The sequence below is a fragment of the Desmodus rotundus genome, chromosome 6 (genome assembly GCF_022682495.2).
Source record: "Desmodus rotundus isolate HL8 chromosome 6, HLdesRot8A.1, whole genome shotgun sequence".
Taxonomy (NCBI): domain Eukaryota; kingdom Metazoa; phylum Chordata; class Mammalia; order Chiroptera; family Phyllostomidae; genus Desmodus; species Desmodus rotundus.
The window spans coordinates 64,060,058-64,085,891 of NC_071392.1; the positions used below are offsets into that span (position 1 = coordinate 64,060,058).

A 25,834-nucleotide genomic window follows, 5' to 3' on the forward strand; every position below is an offset into this window, starting at 1 on the left:
AAGCCCAAAAATGTTCTTGGAGAACTGCTCATGGATTATTAGACTTGAGTACATTAGAGACACAAGTAGAAGAAATATGAATGACAAGTTACTGGTGCCACAAGGTATACAGGACTTTAATGATACTGCTTTACATTCATTTAGCACTTTTTATTTTAGGAAACACCCTTTCGCACATTATTTTAAGCAAGCTTCACAATAAATTTTTGAATTAGATGGATATGTTAAGAGACTTGTCCAAGATCATTGGACTTTTTAAGTGGAAAAATAAAAAACAGGCATGAAATTTGTGTATTCTAAGCTAATACTCTTTCCTATATTTCAGAAGGTCTTTTTACCCACCACAATTACAAGGTAGAACAATGTCAAAACAAACTGGAAAAAGCATTTTCATAATGTTTCAGTTAAATGAAAAGTTAAACATTCATGGAAATATTTTATATATTCATTATAGTTAGCAGAGTGAAGATGAATGATAGAATTACGTTTCCATCAGACAGTGAATTACAATGCTTCATATATTTTTTAAAATGTGCAACATTTTTACTTCATTTTATTCTCAAAAAACACATAAGGTAAATAATACCATTGTTTCCCTTTTAATGGGTAATGAAATTGAGGCTCAGCATGATTACTTATTTGCAGAAATCATACAGCTAATTCTCCCATAAGTTAAAAATATAGAAATTTTCAAATGAAAATATGATGCTTTCTTATAGAAAGAAATTACTCCCATAATGCAGACATCCATTTCTTCAATACCATTAAAAGCAGTCTATTGTAATATGTTCTGCTACACATTAATTTTTTACATTGTCCTACTATGTCAAATATTGTGAAATTAAGAAACTGTTTCCTAAAATAAGCCAAATTATCTAAGAAGCAGTTAGTACATCAACTCATAGAAGCTATCACATATACATTTATCTTCAGAACCTAGATTTTCTTTGTAAATATTATGATTAAAAATAAACATTAATAACTTAGCATTGTAATGTTCTTTAAATTCATACTTCAGTCATGAGATAGGCAGCATAGCAGATTAAGAAATGCATAAGAGGAATAGAACTTAAAAGTCTATATTTCTTCCTTTCATCTATTGTTTCAGTATGATTTATATCTGCTAAAATAAAAAACAAAAGGAGACTGACATTAGAAATTCCCTGAGCAGACAAAACCAATTTAGTTATACAAGCATAGCTTAACTTAGTTTATTTTGCAAAGCTAACTTGACTTGGATCATCTCCTGCTTATGCTGGAAATCACGAGCAAAACTTGAAATGTTTCCCCAAGTAGATATCATTTAAGAAAATTCTAATAATCAACAAAAGAAAAAAGCAAACAAAATATAACCAGAGTCATTGAAGTTAAGAACAATCTAACAATAGCCAGAGGGGAGTGGGGAGTTGATAGTGGGAAGAGGGGTTTACAGGAACTACTATAAAGGACACATGGACAAAATCAAGGGGGAGGGTGGAGGCAGGGGAGGGAGGTGGGTTTGGCTGGGGTGGGGTGGAGGGATGGGGAGAAAGGCAGACAACTATAATTGAATAACAATAAATTTTTTTTTAATTAAAAAAAAGAAACAGAAATTGGTTGTTAAAGAGTAGTTATGGGGATCAAAGTATGGCATAGGGAATAGAGTAGCCAAAGAACATATGCAGGACCCACTGACATGGACAACAGTATAGGGATTGCATGAGGACATAGGAGGGGATCAGCGTGGAGTGGGGCAAAGGGAGAAAGTTTGGGACAACTGTAATAGCATAAACAATAAAATATAATTTAAATTTTTAAAAAAGAAAATTCTAATATAACCAATCACTGTGAGGAGTAAACAGTTGCCACTTTCTCACTATATCAACTGCTTTGTGACAGTACACCCCAGAACCTCAGTCCATGTTTTGGTTTGAGTGTTCCCAGTTTACAAACAGTCCTTCCAATGTGTGCACAATAAACTTTTACTAATTACTACTTCAGTAATTCATTGATTTTACCGGTATTATTTCTGTTCTTTTGACATATTCTATTTCATATGTATAAACATTTCTCATTTGTGCCATTTATTTTGCACTTAACTCATATTGCTTTGTAGAGGTATCTTTCTACAATGTATATTGAATCCCAGCCTTTCACAACCAGAATGTAACGTCCTAAAGTCAGGACATGAACCCTGTCCTGTAGTCTAAAATCCTCTTTGTTTCACCTCTCTGCTTTGCACAGTGTCAAGCTCAATTTGGGTGACTTCCTGTCTTTGCTCGCTCTATTCCTCTCCACATTTAAAATCACCTGCAAAATTAGCCCTACTCTATTCCCTGGGCTGATCGTATTGAAGCAAGAGTAGATTAATGTCCTTCCAAATCAATATTTCGGGGCTTAACCTCAAGGCTAGTTAAATCTGATGTTTGATAACTGGCCTGTTACCTGAATTTGGAGCACCAAAGCTGTGTCATATGCAAAACCTACCATCTATTCTATCACTGTTCTCGGGTTCCTACTCTGAGAATTTTTCATGTATCAGTCACTCCCAGGAAAGGGGGAAAAGGCAAATTGAGATTGGCCTGTCTGGGGGAAATCTGGAATGTAAATTACATCTTAGACTTGTTCTGACCTGAGGCTAGGGAGATGGGATTTCCTACCCCATCTCCACACTTGTTAGCTAAGCAGCCCTAGTAGCACAACAGTGAGGAATAATTGTAGGTTCTGTGATGTGGACACAAAAAGCACTAACTCACAGACATAGTCAAAGTGATCTGAGGGCACCTGGGCAGAGCACTTACAGTGTCTGCTATAGCTCTATTCATCAGGAGCAGCAGACAAGAGAAAAGTGAAGAAAATTGTGTGGCTCGCCCCACAGCCTGGGACATGGCCCAGGATCCTCCAGCCCCTACCTGCAATAGATGCAGCTAAAGTTACAATAAGATTAGGTGACAGGATCACTGAACCATATGTGCCATGGGGGGAACATTAGGAAAGATACTAGAGCTACAACATTGGGAGAGATCTAATGAGATATGGAGCAGCAGACACGATACAGGCCTTTACCAAAGGACAAAGAAGAGAGTAGTACAAACATTTCTGCACATGACTCACTGTAACACCCCTAAAGAACAAAGAGAAAGGAATTTGGGCAGGTACTTCTGCAATTCATTGGATTAGACTTGAGTTAGAGAAACAAAATTTTATTAGGCTGGTATGGCTTCAGGAAACACAAATGACAAATTTCCTTCTGTACTGCTATTTTTCTATTACTGAGTCTAAATAAGAGCTAAAAATATTATCAGGTATTAAAGGTAAAGAATTAAAGATACTGACTCTTTTCACTTACTACCAGCAAATCTGTTCATTGTGTTGCTTCATTTTTCTAAGCCAAGAGTCTGACAATTTTTTATTCATGCTCCATAATTATACTGCCATTAGGACTTTTTTTAAAGTAAGAAATCAATCTTATCTTCTATATTTATGTTGTCTTCAAGACTATGCAAAGAAATCATACTCATTAATTCATTCCATAAATACTTTTTGAATTAAGAACCACATTAAGGGGATTAAAAAACAAAACAGTTTGTGTTAAAGAAGAATGAGAATGATGAACACCAGATTCAAATTAGTGGTTACCCAGGAAAAGAAGGAAAGGGAATGAATGGTACATAGAAGGAGTGAACCAAGACACACACGCATATGACATATTGTGTAAAAATAGTTCACATAAATTAACAGAAATAAGTAGAAGCTTTAGACTTTCCTTGCCTCACCCTAAAGGATCACCTTAGATGCTCTCCCTGACCTGTGCTTCATTTGAGGCATGATGTGATGATGCTAAAGGCTTGAACTCACAATGATTGAGAAATTAAAGAGCACAAAATCAATTAGAGAGCTATATAAGTTGTGACTGAATGTGGAGTAGAAAAGAGTAGGAGTATTTGTATGATTTGAGGTTTTCTGGGGAAAGTGTTTGCTCTCCTATTCTGGAGACCCAGAACCACACTTTAGGGCAATCTCTAAACTCCATATGGTGGCTAGCTCAATTTTCAGCTCCCATTTAAGGATGTAAAATCAAAGGATCATTCAATCATTGTGCATTTCAATGAAGCTTTGTAGGAAGGAAAAGGGGGAAGGGTCTTCAGGAACAGCTATAAAGGACACATGGACAAAAACAAGGATCAGAGGAGGGAGGTGGGGATGGCTGGGGTTGGGGGGAGTGGTGGGGGGAAAACACAGACAACTATAATTGAACAACAATAAAAAAAGCATTTATGAGTCAAAACTCTGTATTTGTCAGAGAGCTAAGATATGGTCAAAGAGTAGATTGGTATTATAATATGATGATAATAGCTAACATTTATTGAGACCTTTGCTAAGGCCTATGCTGAACACTTCATCTGCACTATCTCATTAAATCTTCACAACAGTCCTTGATGAGGGAGGTATCATTATTATTCCCAATGTATAGATGAAGAAGCCAAAGTTTCCAGAGCACATTGTCCAAGTTAACTGTAGCTTGGTTCTGATCTGAACCAAGATCAGAACCTAGGACTCACTGATTATAAAATCTGTACTCCTTACCCTATGGCAAAAACCCATGGAAAACTTTCTGTGGGAACTGAGAAGAAATTACCAGCTTTAGCTAGAGGATTCAATGCAGATTTCATAGAAAAAGAAATAACTGTGAACAGTTCTCCACAGAACAATTTGGATGATTCAGCAGGCCGTAACTATAGGCAACTGGTGGTTGGCAGCTTCATCATGACCATGTGCCCGTTCATGCATCATGTCTCCTGCGGAGCTTTTTAGCAAAACATCAAACCACTCAGGTGACTCAGTCCCCCAACAGCCAAGATTTGGTGCCCTGTGACTTCTGGCTTTTCCAAAAACTAAAATCACCTTTTAAAGGGAAGAGATTTCAGACCATCAATGAGATTCAGGAAAATATGGTGGGGCAGCTGATGGCAATTGGGAGAACTGTGTGAGGTCCCAAGGTGTCTACTTTGAAGGGGACTGAGGCGTCATTGGCCTATGTACAATGTTTCTTGTGTCTTCTTCAATAAATGTATCTATTTTTCATAGTACATGGTTGGATACCTTCTGGACAGGCCTCATATATAAAGCAAGTTGATAATGGCCATAAAAGAGCCACAAATAAAGACCATGAGAAGTTATGAAAGGGAATGGCAACTCTTCCTAAGGAATCTGAGAAGGCTTCTTAGAGGGGGTGGTCAAATTCTAACTTGGAAATTTAAAAATAAATATGTAAAAGTTCCCAACTGTATACTAAATTGCATTTTTTCACATTATCTTTAAGATTTTAATACCTAATGCAATAAAGAGAATAAGTAACATCTAAAAATACTAAACTATGTCAAAAGAGATATAAATATTAACTAATTATGATATGTTTACAATATTCAAAAATTTTACAGTCAATTAAAAACATGTTGTTATATAACTTTAAAAAAAGAAATAACTGAACTTAATTTTAAAGGATAGATAGGAAGCAAAATATTTCAGATAGAGTTTTCACAGAGGCTTGAGAAAATGTGATACATAAATAAGTAGCTTTGTGTGTTTCAGTGATGTCTGCATATGGAGCTGTAAATTTGGTAAGGTCGATAAGAATGACATTATAGCATATTCAGAAGGGAAGAAGAATTGAAAAACAAGCTTCTTTAGTAATACCTTAGTAGCTCCAGAGAGATACTTGTTGGTCTTCTCCAGGGCTGCCTCCTGTGTGAACCTTTTAAAATCTAGCTGAGGAAATGCACTACATGTAGGACACACTTAACTACAAGTAACCAGTAGTTTAGGCAATTATTTAATTTAAAAAGACAACTACTTTTAAAATACACATGGTTTTTGACACTTTTCTAAGGCCTTAAAGAATATTATTGGAAACCAGTTATGTTCACTTAACATGAGACAATAACAAACAAACAAAAAATTAGTTTCCTAGTACTATTAGTTTTTCTCAAAAGTAAGGTAAGCTCTACTTTTAAACTACATACACTAATTTTCCAGTATAGAAATACTTAAATACCATGATATTACTAAGTCTATATTTAGTACAACCATTTAGTGGTCACTCAGTAATACTGAGTATTTAGCACTTCATTATACATCATATGGATGAGATATCTACATATATATGTTATATCATATGTATGTATACATCTACATATAACATATCATACAAAGAATCAAACATGAACCTGACCATCAAGATACTTGGGTTCTAAAATAATATCAACCTGATGTGTAATTTTTACCAAATCATTTGGTTTATTTAAGGCTTAACTTACCTGCAAGATGATAGTCTTGCACTAGATAGACCCTAAGATTGTTATTCTCTGAAATTCTATGACCTTGACAAACTTAAAAAATCGAATTGAGGACATATAGCATATCCACAGGAAAACAGATTTAAAAACATACAAGTAACTTAAAAACTAACACTATAAATGGGGGTGTCAAATTCATTTTCATCAGGGGCCACATCAACCTCTCAGTTGCCTTCAAAGGCTTCAAAGGGCCCAATGCAATTTCAGGACTGTATAAATGTAACTACTCCTTAATTAGGGGCAAGGACCTCAGTGCTGCCACCAGGTAGAAACAAGGTGCCAGGCCAGATAAAACAAGGTGGAGGGCCAAATCCAGCCTGAGGGCCTTGTGTTTGCCACCTGTGCTACAAAGGGAAAAACTTTTTTAAAATTCAGGTTCTAGTCCAGTTATTTGGAAAGGTCAATACTACAATACTAATGAGCAGAAGAAAAGCAAATTTAGAAATTAAATGAGAAAGGAAGACTTCCGGACAAGATGGAGGCATAGGTAGACATACTCTGCCTCCTTGCACAGCCAAAAGAAGATCAACAACAAATTTAAAAACAAAAAACAACCAAAACTGACAGAAAACCGAACTGTATGGAAGTCCAACAATCAAGGAGTTAAAGAAGAAACATTCATCAAGACCAGTAGGAGGGGCAGAGATGGGCAGCCAGGCGGAGAGGACTTGTGGCAAGGCGGTGGTTGGAGAACCAGGGTGGATGGGGTGGTGGCTGATGGACCCAGTGAAGCATTGGGCGGCAGTCTGGGCAGTCCCACATTTGTGGGCAGATAAACCAGAAGGAACAACTGGGGAGCGAGACAGACCTCACATCCCAAGTTCCCAGCGCAGGGAAATAAAGCCTCAAACCTCTGACTGAAAACACCTGTGGGGGTTGAGGCAGCAGCAGGAAAACTCCCAGCCTCACAGGAGAGTTTGATGGAGAGACCCACAGGGTCCTAGAATGTACACAAACCCACCCACCCAGTTACCAGCACCAGAAAGGCCCAATTTGATTGTAGGTAGAGGAGGAAGTGACTGAAAACTGTCAGAGAGCAGAGGAAGCAGCACTGTTCCCTCTCAAACCCCTCCCCCTCATACAGAGTCACAACGCAGCAACAATGGGTTGCCCTGCCTGGTGAACACCTAAGGCTCCGCCCCTTACTACATAACAGGCACACCAAGACAAAAAAAAGGAATGGCCCCAATGAAAGAACCTATCAAAGCTCCAGGAAAAATACAACAAAGTGATGAAGAGATAACCAACCTATCAGGTGCACAGTTCAAAACACTGATAATCAGGATGCTCCAGGAACTCACTGGGTACTTCAACCACACAAAAAAGACCCAGGCAGCAATGAAGGTTGCATTATGTGAAATAAAGAAAAATCTACAGGGAACCAACAGTGGTGAGAAGGAAACCAGGACTCAAATCAATGGTTTGGAGCTGAAGGAAGAAAGAAAAATTCAACCAGAACAGAACAAAGAGACAAGAATTCAAAAAAATGAGAAGAGGCTTAGGAACCTCCAAGACATCTTTAAACTTTCCAACATCCAAATCATAGGGGTGCCAGAAGAAGAGGAAGAGCAAGAAAGTGAAACTTATTTGAAAAAATAATGAAGGAGGACTTCTGGCCAAGATGGAGGCGTAGGTAGACACACGGTGCCTCCTCGTACAACCAAAAGGACAACAACAATTTAAAAACAAAAAACAACCAGAACTGACAGAAAATCGAACTGTATGGAAGTCTGACAAGCAAGGAGATAAAGAAGAAACATTCATCCAGACCAGAAGGAGGGGCGGAGACAGGCAGTGGGGCAGAGACAGGCAGCCGGGCAGAGAGAACTCCTGGCAAGGCGCAGGCTGGTGGACCCAGCGAGGTGGGGGATTGTGGACCTGGGTTGGCAAGGCTTCAGCTGGCCTGCGAGGCAGCAGCTGGTGGACCCGGTGGCAGACCACACAACCCAGAGTTCCAGTGTAGGGAAATAAAGCCTCAAACCACTGATTGAAAATACCCGTGGGGCTTGATGCACCAGCGGAAGAAACTCCCAACCTCACAGGAGAGTTCGTTGGAGAGACCCACGGGGTCCCAGAATGTACACAAGCCCAACCATAGGGAATCAGCACCAGAGGGACCCAATTTGATTGTGGGTAGTGGGGGGAGTGAATGAAAACAGGCAGAGAGTGAAGCAAGCACCATTGCTCCCTCTCAGACCCCTCCCCCACACACAGCATCACAGCGCAGCAACCAGTGTTACCCCACCCTGGTGAACACGTAAGGCTCCACCCCTTTACTTAACAGGTGCGCCAGGACAAAAAAAAAAAAATGCCCAAATGAAAGAACAGATCAAAGCTCCAGAAAAAATGCAAGTAAGCAACGAAGAGATAGCCAACCTATCAGATGCGCAGTTCAAAACCCTGGTAATCAGGATGCTCACAGAATTGATTGAATTTGGTTGCAAATTAGATGAAAAAATGAAGACTATGCTAAGAGAAACAAAGGAAAATGTACAGGGAACCAATAGTGATGGGAAGGAAATTGGAACTCAAATCAATAGTGTGGACCAGAAGGAAGAAAGAAACATTCAACCAGAAAAGAATGAAGAATCAAGAATTCAAAAAAAATGAGGAGTGGCTTAAGAACCTCCAGGACATCTTTAAACATTCCAACATCCAAATAATAGGGGTACCAGAAGGAGAAGAGGAAGAGCGAAAAATTGAAAACTTATGTGAACAAATAATGAAGGAGAACATCCCTAATCTGGTAAGAGAAATAGACTTCCAGGAAGTCCAGGAAGCTCAGAGAGTCCCAAAGAAGCTGGACCCAAGGAGGAACACACCAAGGCACATCATAATTACGTTATCCAAGATTAAACAGAAGGAGAGAATCTTAGAAGTTGACGCAGATCCCAGCCAACAGGATCTGTTGTGGTTGCAATATACACACACACATGGAGTACAGACATCCTGTGGCGAAAAAGGGGCTGCGTGGCTGTTCTCCAAGTTAGAGAGAGGGCCCCTGACCCATGCCTGGACAGGCTTTTATTGTTTTTCTGGGCACATTACATTGAGGGTGATCCTCATTTACCATGCACAGGTTCACCACAGGTGATTACCTTTTAAGGATGACAAAGGACAGAACACTGTTAATTACTTCAAAGAGAAGGATGTTACAGCTCAGGGGGGAAGATGATCACACTCCATACTTGGGTGGTTTAGCATATACTTTAGGAAGATGAAGATACTCAGTACACATTTGCTGCCTCAATTCAGGGTGAGGGAGTTTTAGCAAGAGCAAGTCTCACAGCAGTCTAGGTACAATGCAGGCCTGATTTCCCACTGGAGAACCTATCCATGGACGTGGATCCTGCCTGCCAACCTTGCTCCCCACTGGCTTTTCTGAGTGGGGGCTGAGCCACATTTCCCATGCTTGGAAGAGTTCCCCACAAGAAGCAGCAAGAGAAAAGGACACAGTTACCTACAAAGGAGTTCCCATAAGACTGTCAGCTGATTTCTTAAAGAGACCTTACAGGCAAGAAGAGGCTGGAAAGATGTATTCAAAGTCATGAAAGGCAAGGACCTACATCTAAGATTACTCTCTCCAGCAAAGCTTTCATTTAGAATGGAAGGGTAGATAAAGTGCTTCCCAGATAAGGTCAAGTTAAAGGAGTTCATCATCACCAAACCCTTATTATATGCAACATTAAAGAGACTTATCTAAGAAAAAGAAGATAAAAAATATGAACAGTAAAAATGACAGCAAACTCACAGTAACTAACAACCACACCTAAAACAAAAACAAAAGCAAACTAAACAAACAACTAGAACAGGAACAGAACCACAGAAATAGAGATCACATGGAGGGTTATCAGCAGGGGAGTGGGAGGGGTAGAGAGGGGGGAAAGGTACAGAGAATAAGTAGCACAAATGGTAGGTAGAAAATAGACAAGGGGAGGGTAAGAATAGTATAGGAAATGTAGAAGCCAAAGAACTTATGAGTATGACCCATGGACATGAACTATAGGGGGGGAATGTGGGATGGAGGTGCTGTGCAGGATGGAGTGGAGTGAAGGGGGGGAATGGGACAACTGTAATAGCATAATCAATAAAACATATTTAAAAAAAATAAATGAGAAAGGGGTAGAAATGTTCACATAGTAGTTAAAGTTGTGTGTGGGAGGAATATTTTGTTTTGTTTCTCTTAATCATAAAAAATCTGATTACCAACAATACCAGTATCACATTTCTACTTGCATTCATATAATGATCATTCCATATTGATACCTAATTTGTATAATGCCTTAAAATCTCCCCAGAATTCCTACCTTACATGAATTCTATAATTCTGTGTACTATATTGTTACCAACCTCAAGGAGTTCACCACTTGGGGTGCTCTACCGAAGAAACAGACGTGGTTGTGGCAAGGTAGTTTTATTTAACTTGCAGCAAGTAAAGGAGACAGGAGACTCATATCCAAAGCTGTCTCCCTGAAGGGAGGCTTAGCCACTTACATACACCATTTTGGTCAATTACACATTAATTTCTTCTTTGCAGTTGGTTACATTTATCCTGTTCAAAGTTCCTGTCAGGCTCTTCCTCATTCTGTTTACAGCTTCATCTGCAAAACACTGTGTTATTTATTAACATTTAATAAGAATAACATTTAGTAATAACATTTAGAACTACCCAGACCTTGGGACCTTTGGCCTATCTAACAGTATGAGAGAGTGGTATTGGGAAAATTTTGAAAGGATCATCAGAAAGTGTACATAATTCCGGGTTGTGCCACTATGGGAAGCCACATGTAAAGTATCACCAAGGTTACCACTATAAGCAAAGTCTGACTCAAGTTATTGCAAAACATTACCAAATTTGGGTGAGGATTCTAGAGGTTTCTAAAGGGCAGCCAACTAGTCAAGCAACAATGTTTACTGAGTACCCATTGTATACAAATTACTGATATTTGATGTGGCTAAGGAAACAGAAACAAAAATGCAGAAGAAAATGAAAAGCGAGAAAGAGAGAGAGGAAAGGAGGGAGGAAGAAAAGAAAGTCCAATTGATGCAGCAGCATCTAGTGGTGAACAGAATTGATGGGATGGGAGAGTGATCATCTTCATTAAGTTTTATTTGGTGAAGAGTGAATTTAAAGAGAAACAAATATCTCAAAGTGGGAAGAACATAGGATACAGAATTAGATGCCTGGGTTCCAATTCCAACTCAGTCACTTGGGAGCTATGCAACCTTGAACAAATATTTAGTCTTAGTTTTGTCTCCTGTAGAATGGGTATAATAATGCTGCTAAATACTTCATGTAGTTGCAGTGAGAACAATGAAGCAATGACTTGTAAACTGTAAATGAGTAAAAATATTACTTATTTACATCCTGTGAGGTCCTTGGCCAAATTTTGTGGTTTATTCTATACCATGTCTTCTCTGCACCATTTATCTTCACCAGGACACCTGCTGCCCACTGTCCCAGAATAGCTCATGTGCTAGAGTCAAGGTGGAGGACTAGTACCAGAGCCCTGCCCCTGTCAAATTGTAGATGACCATGGTGGGGCCTTCACAATGGGCACCATATGTGGTAGTGGTATCTTTCAAGCGGTCAAAGGGTTTTTAATTGCCCAATGGGAGTAAACCACAGACTAAGAGGCAATTTGACAGCTATTAAAACCAGGGCTCTGCAGTTAGGAGGTAGCTTTGCTGTGTGGGAAGGTCTGTTTTCCATGATGAACTGCGGTATGGTTCAAATCAGAGGGAAGGAGGACCCCTGGACCTCCATCAGGAGTGAAGCCTTAACAGAAGCCATCCTGGCAACATGAAGTCCTCAGTTTGCTGAAGACCCCTCCTATTTGCCTTCAGGCCAGTTACCATCCTATCTTTTGGAGACTATTGACAATACCAATAGGACTTCTTTAAAAGAATGAGTTGTAGTCCAAGAAAGGATCTCAGAACAACAAGTTGCAGTCTGTTTTAAAAACCATAGGTAGGACAACTTTGGCCAAATAGGCCACTGAAGAGATATATGGCATTTTTTTCTATTTAAAGGAACATGGAGGAGGAGGTGATGTTAAAAGATAATCCATTTATTTATTCACATGTGGATTGCATTTATGATCAAAGTAAATGTCTAATATCTAGAAAAGAAAATATACTAAGTGCTTAGAAGATGAAGGACCAAAGAGCAAACAACAGTGAAACTTAGCCATCATCTTCTTGAGGACTCTGCCTGGTTTTGTGTATCTGTTAGTCGAACAATAAAAGCTTTTGGAACTTGCATCTTCATTTAAGATAAATTCTAGGCACTCCCCACAAAATAAAATAATGAAGGTGATTACTCTCCCATCCTGTAAATTCTATTCACACCACATGCTGCTGCATCAACTGGACTTTTAATTCTTGAACACTTCAGATAATGAGAGTACATTAAAAATCGCATGTTTTGTAGTTAGGCCCTCCTCTCATTTGAAGTGAATTGTGTGTGAGGAGAATTGTACCACATCAGCATGGATTCTTCCACTGTAGATACTTTATGAATTGAAGGCTAAGGAAAATATTTCCATTTATTTGGAACTATTTCTTGGTTTTAAGGATGTTGGATTCAAAACTCTCTACCTTTAAGGTTTCTGAAACCTCCCCAGAAACAGCTTCCTTTCAACACCCTATACCCAGTCCTGTGTGAGGAGACTTGATGGAGGGCTTAGTCATACTGGAAGTTTGGTGATTATTATTGCTTGAAAATAAAATAGGTGCTGTTTTAAACGTAAAAAAAAAAGACATCTGCTTTTTCCTGTATGTATCAGCATGCTTCTCCTTCTTGTTCTCTCCTCAAATGGACTTTGAGCTATTCAATGGCATGTTTTCTGCTCACTTTGCATCCACAAGAAATGATGATTTGCACCCTATAGAGATATGCACTCTCTATGGTACTCTTGTAACTGAACTAGTGGGGTCCTATGCCTGCTGCCCACCAGCAACAACTCTGAGAGTCTGGTAGAAAGGAAAATAGAATTTTTATTTATTTATAGATGTACATAGTAGATTTCTTGATGCCCACCCCTACTCCCACCACCAATCGAAGAAGCGGGATGCTTGTGGGTGGCCACTGCAGTCGTTTCCCTCAGCTTCAAACAAAGGGCTTGTCACCCAGCCATGTTGCTTTGTGGGACCTGCCTCCTGAGATCTACTAGCCTAAATCTGCTCTCCCCATCTCACCACCCGCTTCTTACCAGCCTTGCTTCCAGCACCTGCAGTGCTCCTGGTCAGACTGGAAGAGCTCAGGGCAGGACTCAGGGCCTGACCCTCCCCAGCTGCACTGGGGCTATAGCCAACTGGCCTGCACTGGTGGGCAGCAGCCACCAAGCTTTCTGCCTGGGAAGGGGCACAAGGCTTGCCAGCCCGAGCCTCCCCAAGCCAGATGGCCTGAGCCACAATCTCCTGCCCACCACCAAAGCCTACCCTCCTGCCCTCCTACCCAAAACCTGCTGCAGTCCCGGACAGGCAGGTCCTAGAGCACTATGGCAGGGGAAGCCAGGAATCCTCTGGCTAGGTCCCCAGCTCAGAAAACTCAGCCACAGCCACAGACCCACCAGCCAGGGGATGAGGAAGTTAAAAAGTGTGGTGTTTGTCTTTTAAAGACCCCTCCCATAATGCCCCATGCAGCAGAAGTAGATGGAAGAATATGTTCCTCCCATCCAATCACCTTCCTAGTTTTGGCACCAGCCTTGTGAACTTCTTTTTTTGTGTGTCATGTGTGCATCATCCCAGTTGCCAGGGTGACACACACATACACTGTATTCAGCATTTCTCCACCCCTTCCTCTTCCCAATGTGGAGTTCCGCCCATTATAATTCCCCATTTTAACATTCTGAACACTTGTAATCTTACAAGGGCAGATGGACAAAGGCCTCATTCTTCTGTAACTACTTCCTGCTGGCCAAACAGCATAGTCCTGCCTATCCTCTTGTCCGGAGGTCCCTAACAAAGGGGGTCTGGAGTTGAGGAGAGCCTTCACATGAGGGAGAAGGATCTTGCAAAGCCCAGATTAGTTGGTTGTCCCTGGAAATCGCCATACACAATGTCCAAAGGATGGCATTACTGGATGAGTTGGTACCCTTGGTGTATTTCGGAAATGACAAATTTTACAAGAGGGTTAGAAGGTACAATCAGAAACCTAACAACTAAATGACAAAGGTAGAAATTAATTCTACATATCTCTGATTAAGAAAAAAAATGACTTCTTTGTAGGAAGGTGTGCAAGACGTGTCACACCTGTCTGAAGATTTACGGCCTACTATACTAAACTTAAATTAAGCTGAGGGGAATATCCTGAGATTCCCCCCTTTATTACTTCTAGACCCTTTCTGTCCAGACTATAATAGCAGAAAAGAAAGCAGTTTTAAAGCAAAGCCAATAGGTCGTCCAATACTTCACCAACTCAATCTTTTAGTCCAGCCAAACCATTGTGTCCCAGGAGGTGGCAATGCAGGTGGACTTCTCAAGTGGGGCCTACACCTTTTCTGAGTCCACAAGACTATCTTTTGAGAAGATGTGTAGTTTCAATGCCTTTACTGAAATGATACTAAGCAGTGACAATTTGATATCATCAGGTTAAATCAGTTCAACTCTCAAGTGAAAATAAATTTTGAAGACAGCTGCACTAAAGTCTGATGTTCATGACTGAGCATTTTGATTTTCCTTAAAACCTGATTCCTCTCCCTGAGATCACCCTCATTTGCCTGAAAAGACTGCCAGTTTTCAATTTTGCATCATCATTTGCATAAAAACAACAAGAGCAGCACTGAACACATAGGCTTTTTTTAAATCTACTTTGCTGGAACTTCCACAAGGAATCTTCAGATTGACCCTCACACAGCCCTTCAGGGCACAGAAGCCAAGCCCCACAACTGCCATTCAGCTCTGCCTGCAGTACCAGGATTCCTCAAGTCTTCGAGGTTCCCATCATGTCTTAATGTTCCTCTTTGCCATCTTTCAGGAAAGCAACTTTTGTTCCTTCCCCAGAAATACTTCTATGAACCACACAACTAAACAAAGTACCAGGCCATTTCTCCAGTGGGCTTTTGTTAGCTTCTGAAGTCAATCTCATCTCCTCAAGATTTTCTGGTAACGACCAGAGCCCAGGAATGCCTACTTCAGGCAAGACATTCCAAGCAAAGTCTTGGTTATTAAAACCATAATTTGAAACTGGTCTTATTGATTTCATGCAAAGGAAATTTTATTTCCTTACACATTAAGAATGCCAAATTCTAGAGGGATCAGGTAGAGATAAAAATACAAAGCAAAAAGGAAAATCCTTGTCCTTCCAATATCCACCAAAATTGCATTTCTATGCCTTTCACTACTTTTTTTCCTAACCCAATGTGAAGTTTTAAACCTTAGGAACCTCAATTTCTTTTCAAAACATAAAGAAAACAAAAACCCAAAGAAAGACAGAGTTTCAAAAAGAAAAAAAATAAGAGGGGACTAACCTGAGAATCTTGTCTCACACCAACCATTCACACTAACCAGTCACACAGATGACCTTCCCTAGGTCCAAATGGCACAAAGCCCCAAATGGCAGAGATGTGTTCACATTTCAGCTAGATTCTACCCAGCACCAATGGCATGAAGCCCCAATGATACAGACATTCTCTCGCCTACCAGTGTATCCACTGGTCTCCTGGCAGAGACATGAGCTCTCACCAACTGGTCTCATGGCAGAGACATGCTCTCTTGCCCAGCCAGCTCTAACTGACATGAACTTTCTTAGGTCCAAATGGCACAAAACCTCAAATGGCAGAGACAGAGGATTCCTAGTGTAAACAAAGAAGTTAAGTTCCCCAAGCCCCCAAGAGATCAGGAAGAAAGAAACAAAACAAAACAAAGGCAAAGAATAACTCAACCCAAGCACTGAGGATTCTTTCTTTTCAAAAAATAAGTTTTACAACCTTCTATGACCTCTACAACCTTCACAATCCACCTCCCTTTTTTTTTTCAGCTTTCTATATGACTTACAACTTTCTACACACCTTCTGCAACCTTCATAGACTTTCTTACTCACTCAGGATTAACCATATCTCAGTTTCAATCCTTTTTCTTTCTAATGATGGAATGGACAACACTCAAACTCAGTATCTGGCTGCTAAAAATTCCTAAATCTGCAAACACATAAATGTAGTAAAGGAACATTGTCACTTTGCATTGGGGCCCACTCTCTTATGAAAGAGAAATTTCAAATCTCCTTCCAGAGTATAGGTTCAGCTTTCCTTTTCAGCATCAACTACAGCAGCAGGGTTCAAATTCTCCTCAGGTGGTGCTCATTTTATTTTTGTGTGGTGGATACAAGGTTTAAATCCTGCAAGCTTCAGAGAAGAATATATTGTCAGTAGGACATCGTAGGGACCATTCCACTGCTCTTCAGCTCCTGGAGTCTTCCAAGTCTTTATTAAGACTCAGTCCCCCAGCTGGAAGGGGTGTAAGAGAGCATCAGATGGGTAGGTAGACCTGCAATGAGCAAACTTGTGCAGAATTGTTAGTGTTTTCCCTAAATGTTGTACATATGGCTTAATTTTCTATTCATGCTTCAAATATGGGGGTGGGTTGTGGGAGCATTCCAAGAACAGAGATTTGGAAGGGTCTCCCATAAGCTATTTCAAAAGGGCTTAAGTCCACTTCTGGGTGCTACCTTAATCTGGAGCAAAGCAATGGGAAGTTCCTGGTCCCATTTCAAATGTGTTTCCTGGCAAATTTTTCCAGGGTCTTCTTTATTGTGTGAGTCATTTTCTCAGTCTTTCCCATAGACTGAGATATCCAAAATGCATTTGGCTTCTACCTTATTTGCAGTGTCTGTCCAACCTTCTGGGACATCTCCGAAGTGAACGATGGTCCGTTGTCACTCTGAATGCTGTGAGGATGTCCAAACCTGGAAATTATTTCTTTAAGTAAAAGTTTTACTACCTCAGTCACCTTCTCAGTTTTAGTAGGGTATGCCTCTACCCATCCAGTAAAAGTGTCCACAAAAACTAATAAAAATTTGAAATTCCTTCTGGCTTTTGGCATTTGTGTAAAGTCTGCATGTCAGCCCTCTAATGGACATAACTCTTTATATTGTATTCCCTTTTTCACTGGGGTGCATTCTGTCTTAGGATTGTTTTTGGCACATATCTGACAGGCTTGGGTAATCCTCTGAACAGTCTTTTGCAAATGGGGGTCCTTCAGACATGGCCTAATGAGGTCCATCAAAGCATAATAATAGCTCCCTTTCATAATAGCTCCCTTCATGTAGGTGTTTGAGGATGGGATACACTAGAGCCTTGGAAAGTAAGATCTTTCCATGGATGTTGAACTTCCATATGGAATTGGGATCAGTGTTAGAGAATCCCCATTCATGGGCCTGTTCCTCATCTCGTTCTGTGTAATGAGGTTTAAATTTTGACAAGTCCAAGCAGGGGATCAAAATCCTTAAATGTGGTGGCCCTCCAGCTGCTTGTCTTGCCTCTTCATCAGCAGTTTGGTTTCCCTGGCTTGTTTGAGAACCATCCCTTCATCATCCTGGACAGTGCATAATGGCAACCTGGTCTGGTAGATTCACTGCCACAAGCAATTGTAAATTCTCCTTTGCATGTTTAACATCCTTTCCTCCCAAGTTTAAGAGCACTCTCTCCTTCCATATTGCTCCATGGGCATGGACTACCATGAAGGCATATTTAGAGTTTATGCAGATGTTAACCTTCTCTGCCTGGGACAGTACTAAGGCTCTCCTGAGGCTATCATTTCAGCCTTTTGTGCTCAGATTCCCAGTGCAAGGGCTTGGGCTTCTATTATCTTGGCTATGGTGACTACCACATGGCTGGCTCATTGTTGGCCATTGTTTGTGAAGCTGCTCCCATCTGTGCACAGCTCCCAGTCTGGTGCTATCAGCAGCAGGTCCAGTAGATCTGGCCTGTTAGAATAAACTTAGTCAATGATTTCCAAGCAGACATGCTGGAGGGCTGAGTTTCCCTCTGTGTCTGGGACAGAGTGGCTGGATTCAAAGTTGTAGTAGTCTGCAAGGTAATATTTGTGTTGTCCAATAGAATGACCTGATATTTCCCCACGAGCTCTGCCATCAGTCAATACGCTCCCTTCTGTTCTAATAGAGTTAGCCTTGGTGTTGCACCAATACTGTAGTAGACTGTCCCAAAGTGAACAGCTTCCTGTAAGATGTCACAGGTAGCTGCCACTGCTCAGAGACATGGTGGCAATCCCTTTGTCATGTGATTCAACTTCTCTGAGGGATAGGCTATGGGTATGGGGATGTTTCCCAGAGTTTAGGTTAGTAAACCCAGTCCAATCCCCTGCTTTTCATGAATGTATAATTTGAAAGGCTTCTGTAAATTGGACACTCCTAGCATGGAAGCCAAAAACAGCTTTTCCTTCAAGGTATCAAATGCTACCTAACAATCACTTGTCCATTCTAATGTTTCAGAGTCCAGTCCTTTCAAGGAATCGTACAGTAGTTTCACTATGACTGCAAAATTTGGAATCCAAATTCAGCAGAACCCTGTAATCCTAAGAACCCACAAAGTTTCAGTTTTCTGGGATTTTTGTGTAGCAATGGCTTGCTTTCTATCTGCTATCAAGCTCCTAGTGCTCTGTTTCAGTTGCAGTCCCAGCTATGCCACCTCACGCTTGCAAATCTGGGCCTTGCAAGGTCATCTACATGTTGCAGAAGAACTTCTGATTTCAATTGAATATTTCTTAAGTTCTAGGTAATACTTACTAAATAAAGTCTGGGAGTTCTTGAATCCTTGTTGCAGCACAATTCAGCATTAGGGAATGGCTTTTGTTTCTGGGTCCCGTCATTTAAAACTGAACAGTAGTTGAGCCTGTTCATCTATTGGGATGCAGAAAAAGTCAGCCTTTAAGTCTAGGACTGAAAACCATTTGCTATCTCCATGCACTATGGTCAACAAAGTACAGGGGTTGGGCATCACAGGATGAACATCCTCAACTCTTATGACTCTAAGACCCTGTACAAATTGATAGTCATCAGAGTGAGGTTATTTGACTGGCAAAATGGGAGTGTTATAAGGAGACTGGCATGACTGAGATAGTCCCCATTTTAAGAATTTCTGCAATACTGGCTGAATCCCCTCTAAAGCCTCTTCTTATTTTGAAAGGATAATGTTTCTTCCATGGGGTCCATGCCTCCTCTTTTAGGTTAAATTTATGTGTTGGACATTGACTGCTTTACCTGCGGTTCCATCAGCCCAAATTGTTTGGTCAACCTGTTCACAGATCTCAGGTGGGAAGACTTCACCTCCAGGACTTTCCAGGCAAGTCAGGAGCACCTGGAGCTGGAGAGCATGTTCCAGTGAGTCCTCTATACAAAGTTGCTGCTTTTCAGGAGAAAAAGTTATTTGTGTATGCAATTTGCAAAGTAAATCTGGGCCCAGCAATGGAATAGGGAAGCCTAGCACATAGAGGAAACTATGTACAATCTTTTGATTCCCAACCTGGCATTCTAGGGGTTGAAGGAATGCCTGTTTTTGTAATTGTCTAGTCTCTCCAATAACCGTTACTGTATCCAACATTCCTTGGTTACTCTTGTATTCAGCACTGTGTATGTTGCTCCTATTATCTACTAGAAACTCTATTAGCTTGTTCACCAGCATCAACTGTACCCACGGCTCCTGTGGGGAGATGTCCAAGGGACATCATAGATAGATCCCGGACATCACATTTGGAGATGGGAAAAAAGGTAAGGGATTTGTCATCACACATCCCTCACCTTTTTAGCATTTCTCAGTGAGGGTTTCCATCCCTACTTCCTCTTTTGAATTTTGTGCACTTCTTTCTCCAATGGCCCTCCTCCTTGCAATGGGCACATTGATTGGTGCCTAGTGGGCCTTTCTTTTTTTTCTTTAGGGTCCTGCCTCTTCTTCTGGTCTCACCACCCTGTGTCTAAGAACACCGTGGCCTGCTTTATCTTCCTTGCTTCCCTGACCATTGTAGATTTTAAAGGTTATGTCCATCAGCTGAGAGGGATTCATTCCCAATGCCCCATGTAAACTCTGGAGTTTCTTTCTGATATCCAGGGCACTCTACCCAGCAGCAGTCATGTTCACCATCTGCACATTCTCTGGTGCCTGTGGGTCAGCACCAGAGTGCTTTCAATAGGCCTGATAGATCCTTTCTAAAAATTCAGAAGGGTTCTCATCTGGCTTTTGCTGAAGGGCCTGTGTCATATTTAGGCTCATTTTCTTGGGCACCCCTTTCTTAAGCCCTTCTAGTATGTACTTTCTGCAATGTTCCAGGAAGGCCAGGCCTCCACCATTTGAGTTCCAGTCAAGGCTCTGTCAAGGGATTTGCCCCACCTGGTCGGGGGTCCCATTGGGATTCTCTTGGTGGAGATTTAGGCCTATTCATTAGCAATATTTGTAAACAACCATCTCTCTTCTGCTGTTAAGGAGATATTAAGGAGAGCCTGTACATCTGCCCATGTTGGATGATGAATGGCAAAAATGGAGGCAATAAGATATGCTATTCTCTGAGGATCCTCCCTATATGAGGGGTTGGAATTCTTCCAATTTAGTAAGTCTGACATGGACAACAGAGTGTGGGCCCAGTAGTAGCCAGCAGGCTGGCCTTCCTGATTTGCTCTGCCTATCAAAGCAAATTGCCTCAAAGGAAACTGCCTTGACCCAGATAGGGAGGCTCCCTGGCCAAATTGGGTGCCCTGATGAGTCTTCAAGGGGAGACTAATCCTTCATCATACATGGCTGGGGCCATTGCCTCTTTGAGCTCTATTTCAGGGGTAGCTTGCAGTGGGAATGATGATGGAAGGGGTCCTCCTGCTATGAACCTTGTGTCCCTTGAGTTCAGGGCATTAATGAGGCCTATTACCTCATTCTCCTTCTTTTCCTGTGTACTATCAGGAAGAGGTTTTAAGGCCCCTTGTCTTCTCTGCACCATCATGTGGATCTTTGTCTCTGGTGAAATCCTTTTATGCAATGACATAAATGCCTTGACATAATAGATTGCATCCCATTTATGTAACTGTTGGCAATATTGTTCCAGTTGCATAATAGTATAGTAATCTAGGGAACCATCCATGGGCCCCTTTTACCCACAATCCAAAATGTACATAGCCCACACGGTATTACAGTAATGAACCAATGCTTCCTTGGACCTTGGATAATGGCTATACGTACCCAAGTCTGCTAAAATTCTACCCAGTGAGCCAGGAACCAACACAGAACAGCCCCTATTGGCCCAGATGTACAAGCCTAAAGCTATGACCAAAAGAATGCAGGCAAACTGGGAATATATAGGTAAAGTCTGAACCCACAACTCCATTATTCCCAAGAATACTCACAAGCAAGCTTTCTATCAACCTCACAATCAGTGAACCCAAACAACAGCCTCCCCCAAAACAGCCAGCTCTCACCTGGACCCTGGTTTGCAGCCCTAAACCTCAGGTGATCCTTTCTCCTTCCCAGACCCATTTCCTTTCCAGCTGCCAGGTGCGTTTAAAGGGCAAATGCCCCTAGCAGGTGTGCAGAGAAATTCTCAGCACTTGGGAAGCCCTACAGTCCCACTTCTCAGGGGGTGTTGACCTGCCACAATCAGCTAGGGCCCCACATTGGGCGCCACTACTGTAACGAACTACTGGGGTTCCACCAGCTGCTCCCTGGAGGCAATAACTCTGGAGATAGAGTCTAGTAGAAAGGAAAATGGAATTTTATTTACTTACAGATATACACAGTAGATTTCTTGTTGCCAACCCTACCCCCACTCCCGGAGGAGTGAGCAGGCTGCTGGTGGGTGGCTGCCGCAGCAGTTCCCTGAGGTTTTGCACACAGGGAAGGGGTACAGGGCTTATTACCTGGCCGCACCGCATCCCAGGACCTACCTCCAGGGACCTGCCAGCCCAAATATCATCTCCCCTCCCTGAGGCCCCCTTCTTACTGATCTTGCTCCCAGCACCTGCAGAACTCCAGGGTAGGCCCGAAGCGCTCAGGGAGGAGCGCCAGCCTGACCCTCCCTGGCTGCACTGGCCAACTGGCCTGCACTGCTGTGGGCCACCAAGTGGACAGCAGCCACCATGGTTCCCCACCTGGGAAGGGTCGGCGGCTTGCTGGCCTGAGCCCACTGGCCGGAGCCTCCCCTCACCCCGCCCCACCCTCCTTCATGAAACCTGCTGTGCTCTGGGATAGGCAGGTCCCAGAGAGCTATGGCAGGGGATACTGGAAATCCCCATGGCTAGGTCCCAGCTCAGGAAACTCAGACCCCAGCCTCAGACCCACCAGTCAGGGGAAGGGGGAGTGAGAAAGCATGGTGTTTGCCTGTGCTCTGCCTTTTAAAGACCCTTCCCATAATCCCCCACAGGGCGGGAAATAGATGGGAGGGTATGTCACCCCTATCCAGGTTGTCATCTTCCTGGTTTTTGGCACCAACCCTGTGCACCTCTTTTTTTCTGCCATGCATGTATCTTCCTGGTTGCTGGAGCGATGCACGCCTGTGTCTTCGTCAGCGCTTCCCATTTCCGGGGAGAGTCCCCCTGTTGCCTTCTCACATGTCATCTACATGCAGCTGTCAGATCCATTTTGAGGACATATTTCTGATGATGTTAAGTCACTGTTTAAAAGTTGTCAATTTTCTACTAAAGTCTTTTTTAATATATATCTGCACTGACATATAACACTGTATTAGTTTTAATGTAGAACATAATGATTTAAGTCTTAACTCCTATGTAAACTCTAAGGCCTTGTGGGAGTTTGTGAGAAATGCAGACTCTCCAGCCCCATCCTAGACCTACTGAGTCAGCAAATTCTTAGCCAAATCTTTGACTACATCATGGTTCTCTTGCTAAACTTCAAGCTTCAGAAGTAGGGTTGACAGATTTAGCAAATAAAAATAGTGGATGTCCAATAACATTTGAAAGCAATAGATAATTTTTTAGTATAAATACATCTCAAATACTTCATGGGACATAATTATACTTAAAATATGTATTCATTATTTATCTGAAATCCACATTTTACTAGGCGTTCTGTATTTAATTCAGAAGAATAGGATCCACGTATGACTTAACTTTGTATTCCCCTGCAATAGCACAGTCCTTCCCCAACTGATCAATGTATGTTTGAAAACAGGTTTGTTTTTTTGCTTAACATTGTATATTCCCAGAGACTAACACATTTTCTGGCACACAATAAAGGACCAATAAGTATTCTTTCATTTGTAAATGAATATATCTGGAGCAATCTTCCAACTGCACACTAGGTTGTGTGTGTATTGTAATGAAACTTGACTTATTTTTCTAGCAATTTTTTGAAAAACATAATGTTTTAAAAGCTCCTATTCGTACAGTTTTTCACATTTTAGCTGGCAGAGTTCAGGGATTAATGAGAACATAACCAAGGGAGCAGAATGTACTTGTCGCTGACCGGGTGCATATGGTCAGTTGGGAGGAAAGACTCCCAGGCTCAGGATGATGATAAGCCGGCTGCAAGCGGCGGCTGGCAACTCCTCCACCTCCTCCTCCTCTTCTTCCCCTTTCCTCCTCCAGCTCCCGGGTCCCGCGCACGCGCACAGCCACGCTCGGCCCCATGGGCGGAGCTCCCGGGGCGCGTGCGCGGCGGCTGGGGCTGCTGGCCCTTCCCTCGTCGGGGGCGCGCGGCGCTGAGGACCGTACGGAGAGGGGGAAGTCAGGTGGCCGCTGCCGCCGCCGTCGTTACCGCCGCGGTTTGTCGCCAGAAGGAAAATGGCGGATCTGGAGGAGCAGTTGTCTGATGAGGAGAAGGTATGAGCCGCGGGAGGGTGGAGCCCGTGGGGCCGGGAGCCAGTAGAGCCCCGGGGTCTCAGCCCCGGGTCCGGCCGCCAGGGAAGGGCATTGGTCTGTGCCCTCGGCTGCCCTTCCTCCTCCCTTCTCTGCGCCCAAGTGCCTGTCCCTGTTAGGCACCCGAGGCCCGGCGCGGGGGCAGGTCCTTGCCTGGCCTGTTCGCTCCGCTCCTTGTAGGGCGTGTGCTCTGAAAATAGGAAGCGGGAGCGGCGCGACAGGCGTGGGCACGGCGGGCGGCAGTGCCGCCGTGGACCTTGCCCCTCCGCCTGGGCCGCGGGCCCGCGCCGGGTGGGCACTGCGGTGTAGTCCCGGCCTGAGGGAGGCCCCGGGGCATTGCCCAGTGGGCCGGCCGGCCTGGTCCCAGTGTAACCGGAGTGAGGGATAAGGGGAAAACCCGCCTAGCAGGCAGACTTTCACTTCTCCCTTCTAATTCCTCCTTCCAGAAACAAAATGCTTTTTTTCCCTGGTACTTGGGGCTTTTCTTTTTCCTCTCTCTTTTTCTTTTTTCGTCTTTAGCTCTAAGGTTTGTAGGTCCCGTTATTAGCGGGAGTTGCTCACACACACACAAACACAAACCCTACCTAGTAGTTTCCTGCCCAGGTAGGCAACAGCCCTCCTTGGGGCTGATTTGGTGGCGCCCCATCGTCCTGACAGGAATTTTTCCGAAGAGGGGAGATTGTGCAACTCCTTTTACTGTATCTTAAATGCTGTGACAGCATTGGAATCAAATGAACGACTTAAGTTCTCAGGCATTTAAAATAAGAAATCTGATCGTTTAACTAGTTCCCTCTTTTCTCCGTTTCTTTTGGCTACTGTGAGCCCCCTCCCCCCCCCCCCCCCCCCGTGTTTGGAGAACCCTGCTAATTTTGAGTTGTTTTCCTGGAAATAAGATGGTCGCAGGTTTCAAGTGTGCAGTCTTAATTTGACAGTCTTTTACTTTTTTGAGTTCCAAAGCAGTGCAGCCATGTACGAATTAGGAAACAAACTCATCATGATGTTTTAAGAAGGCCTAGGGTGAGCCTAAGGATACTTTCTGTTGCAGCTCTCCACTCCAAGTGTATATTTATTTATTTATTTCTCATCCTCACCCGAGGGTATGTTTACTGATTTGAGCGAGAGAGAGGAAGGAGAGAAAGAGAAATACCAACAAGAGAGAAACATCCATCCTTGCCTCTCGGGCTCCCTGAGCAGGGGTTAACCACAACCTTTTGGTGCAGGGGGAAAGCTCCAACCCGGCCAGGGCTGCTCCAAGTGTTTTTATATCCTGTGTTCTTGCCCCAGAATGTAATGTTACATTTACTTCCCCATGTCAATGTGCAGATCATAATCATCTTCCGTTTTGAAAATCTTTTTTCTCTGTGCTTTTTGCTGAAAGTGATAATCAACAAAATAGGGACAGCAATGAGATTCTCCATAACCCAGAACCTGGTAGGCAGATAGATCCCTTTATACAAAAAGTTGCTGTGCAGTTTTCCCATGTGTAATATTGGTAAATAACTATAAGCTAGTGACTGAAAATGTGTGCTGGTGTACACACCTTTAAAATTAAGTAGTGCTGAAAAGTTTAAGTAGTAATTACTAAGTAGCACACTCCGCTAGAAATCTAGCTGAGGAGAGTACTCAGTGGGAGAGTTAATACAGACCTGCCCTGTGTTGTAAAGGCCTAAAGTAGCAAAGTTTTTTTCAA

At 42.4% G+C, this 25,834-nt stretch overlaps 1 protein-coding gene and 1 pseudogene across 1 annotated transcript in view; both read left to right on the top strand.

Moving 5' to 3' along the window:
* The first annotated feature begins 4,569 nt into the window (after positions 1-4,569).
* LOC128781264 (mitochondrial import inner membrane translocase subunit Tim17-A pseudogene) lies at positions 4,570-12,228 on the top strand (annotated as a pseudogene).
* An 11,709-nt stretch (positions 12,229-23,937) lies between these two features.
* The window catches only part of CAPZA2 (capping actin protein of muscle Z-line subunit alpha 2), a 59,183-nt gene continuing 57,286 nt past the window's right edge, over positions 23,938-25,834 (top strand). Inside the window, exon 1 of the mRNA XM_024555769.4 lies at positions 23,938-24,108. Coding sequence (XP_024411537.1) covers positions 24,070-24,108 — 39 coding nt within the window. The 5' untranslated portion in view covers positions 23,938-24,069. The remainder of the gene's footprint in view (positions 24,109-25,834) is intronic.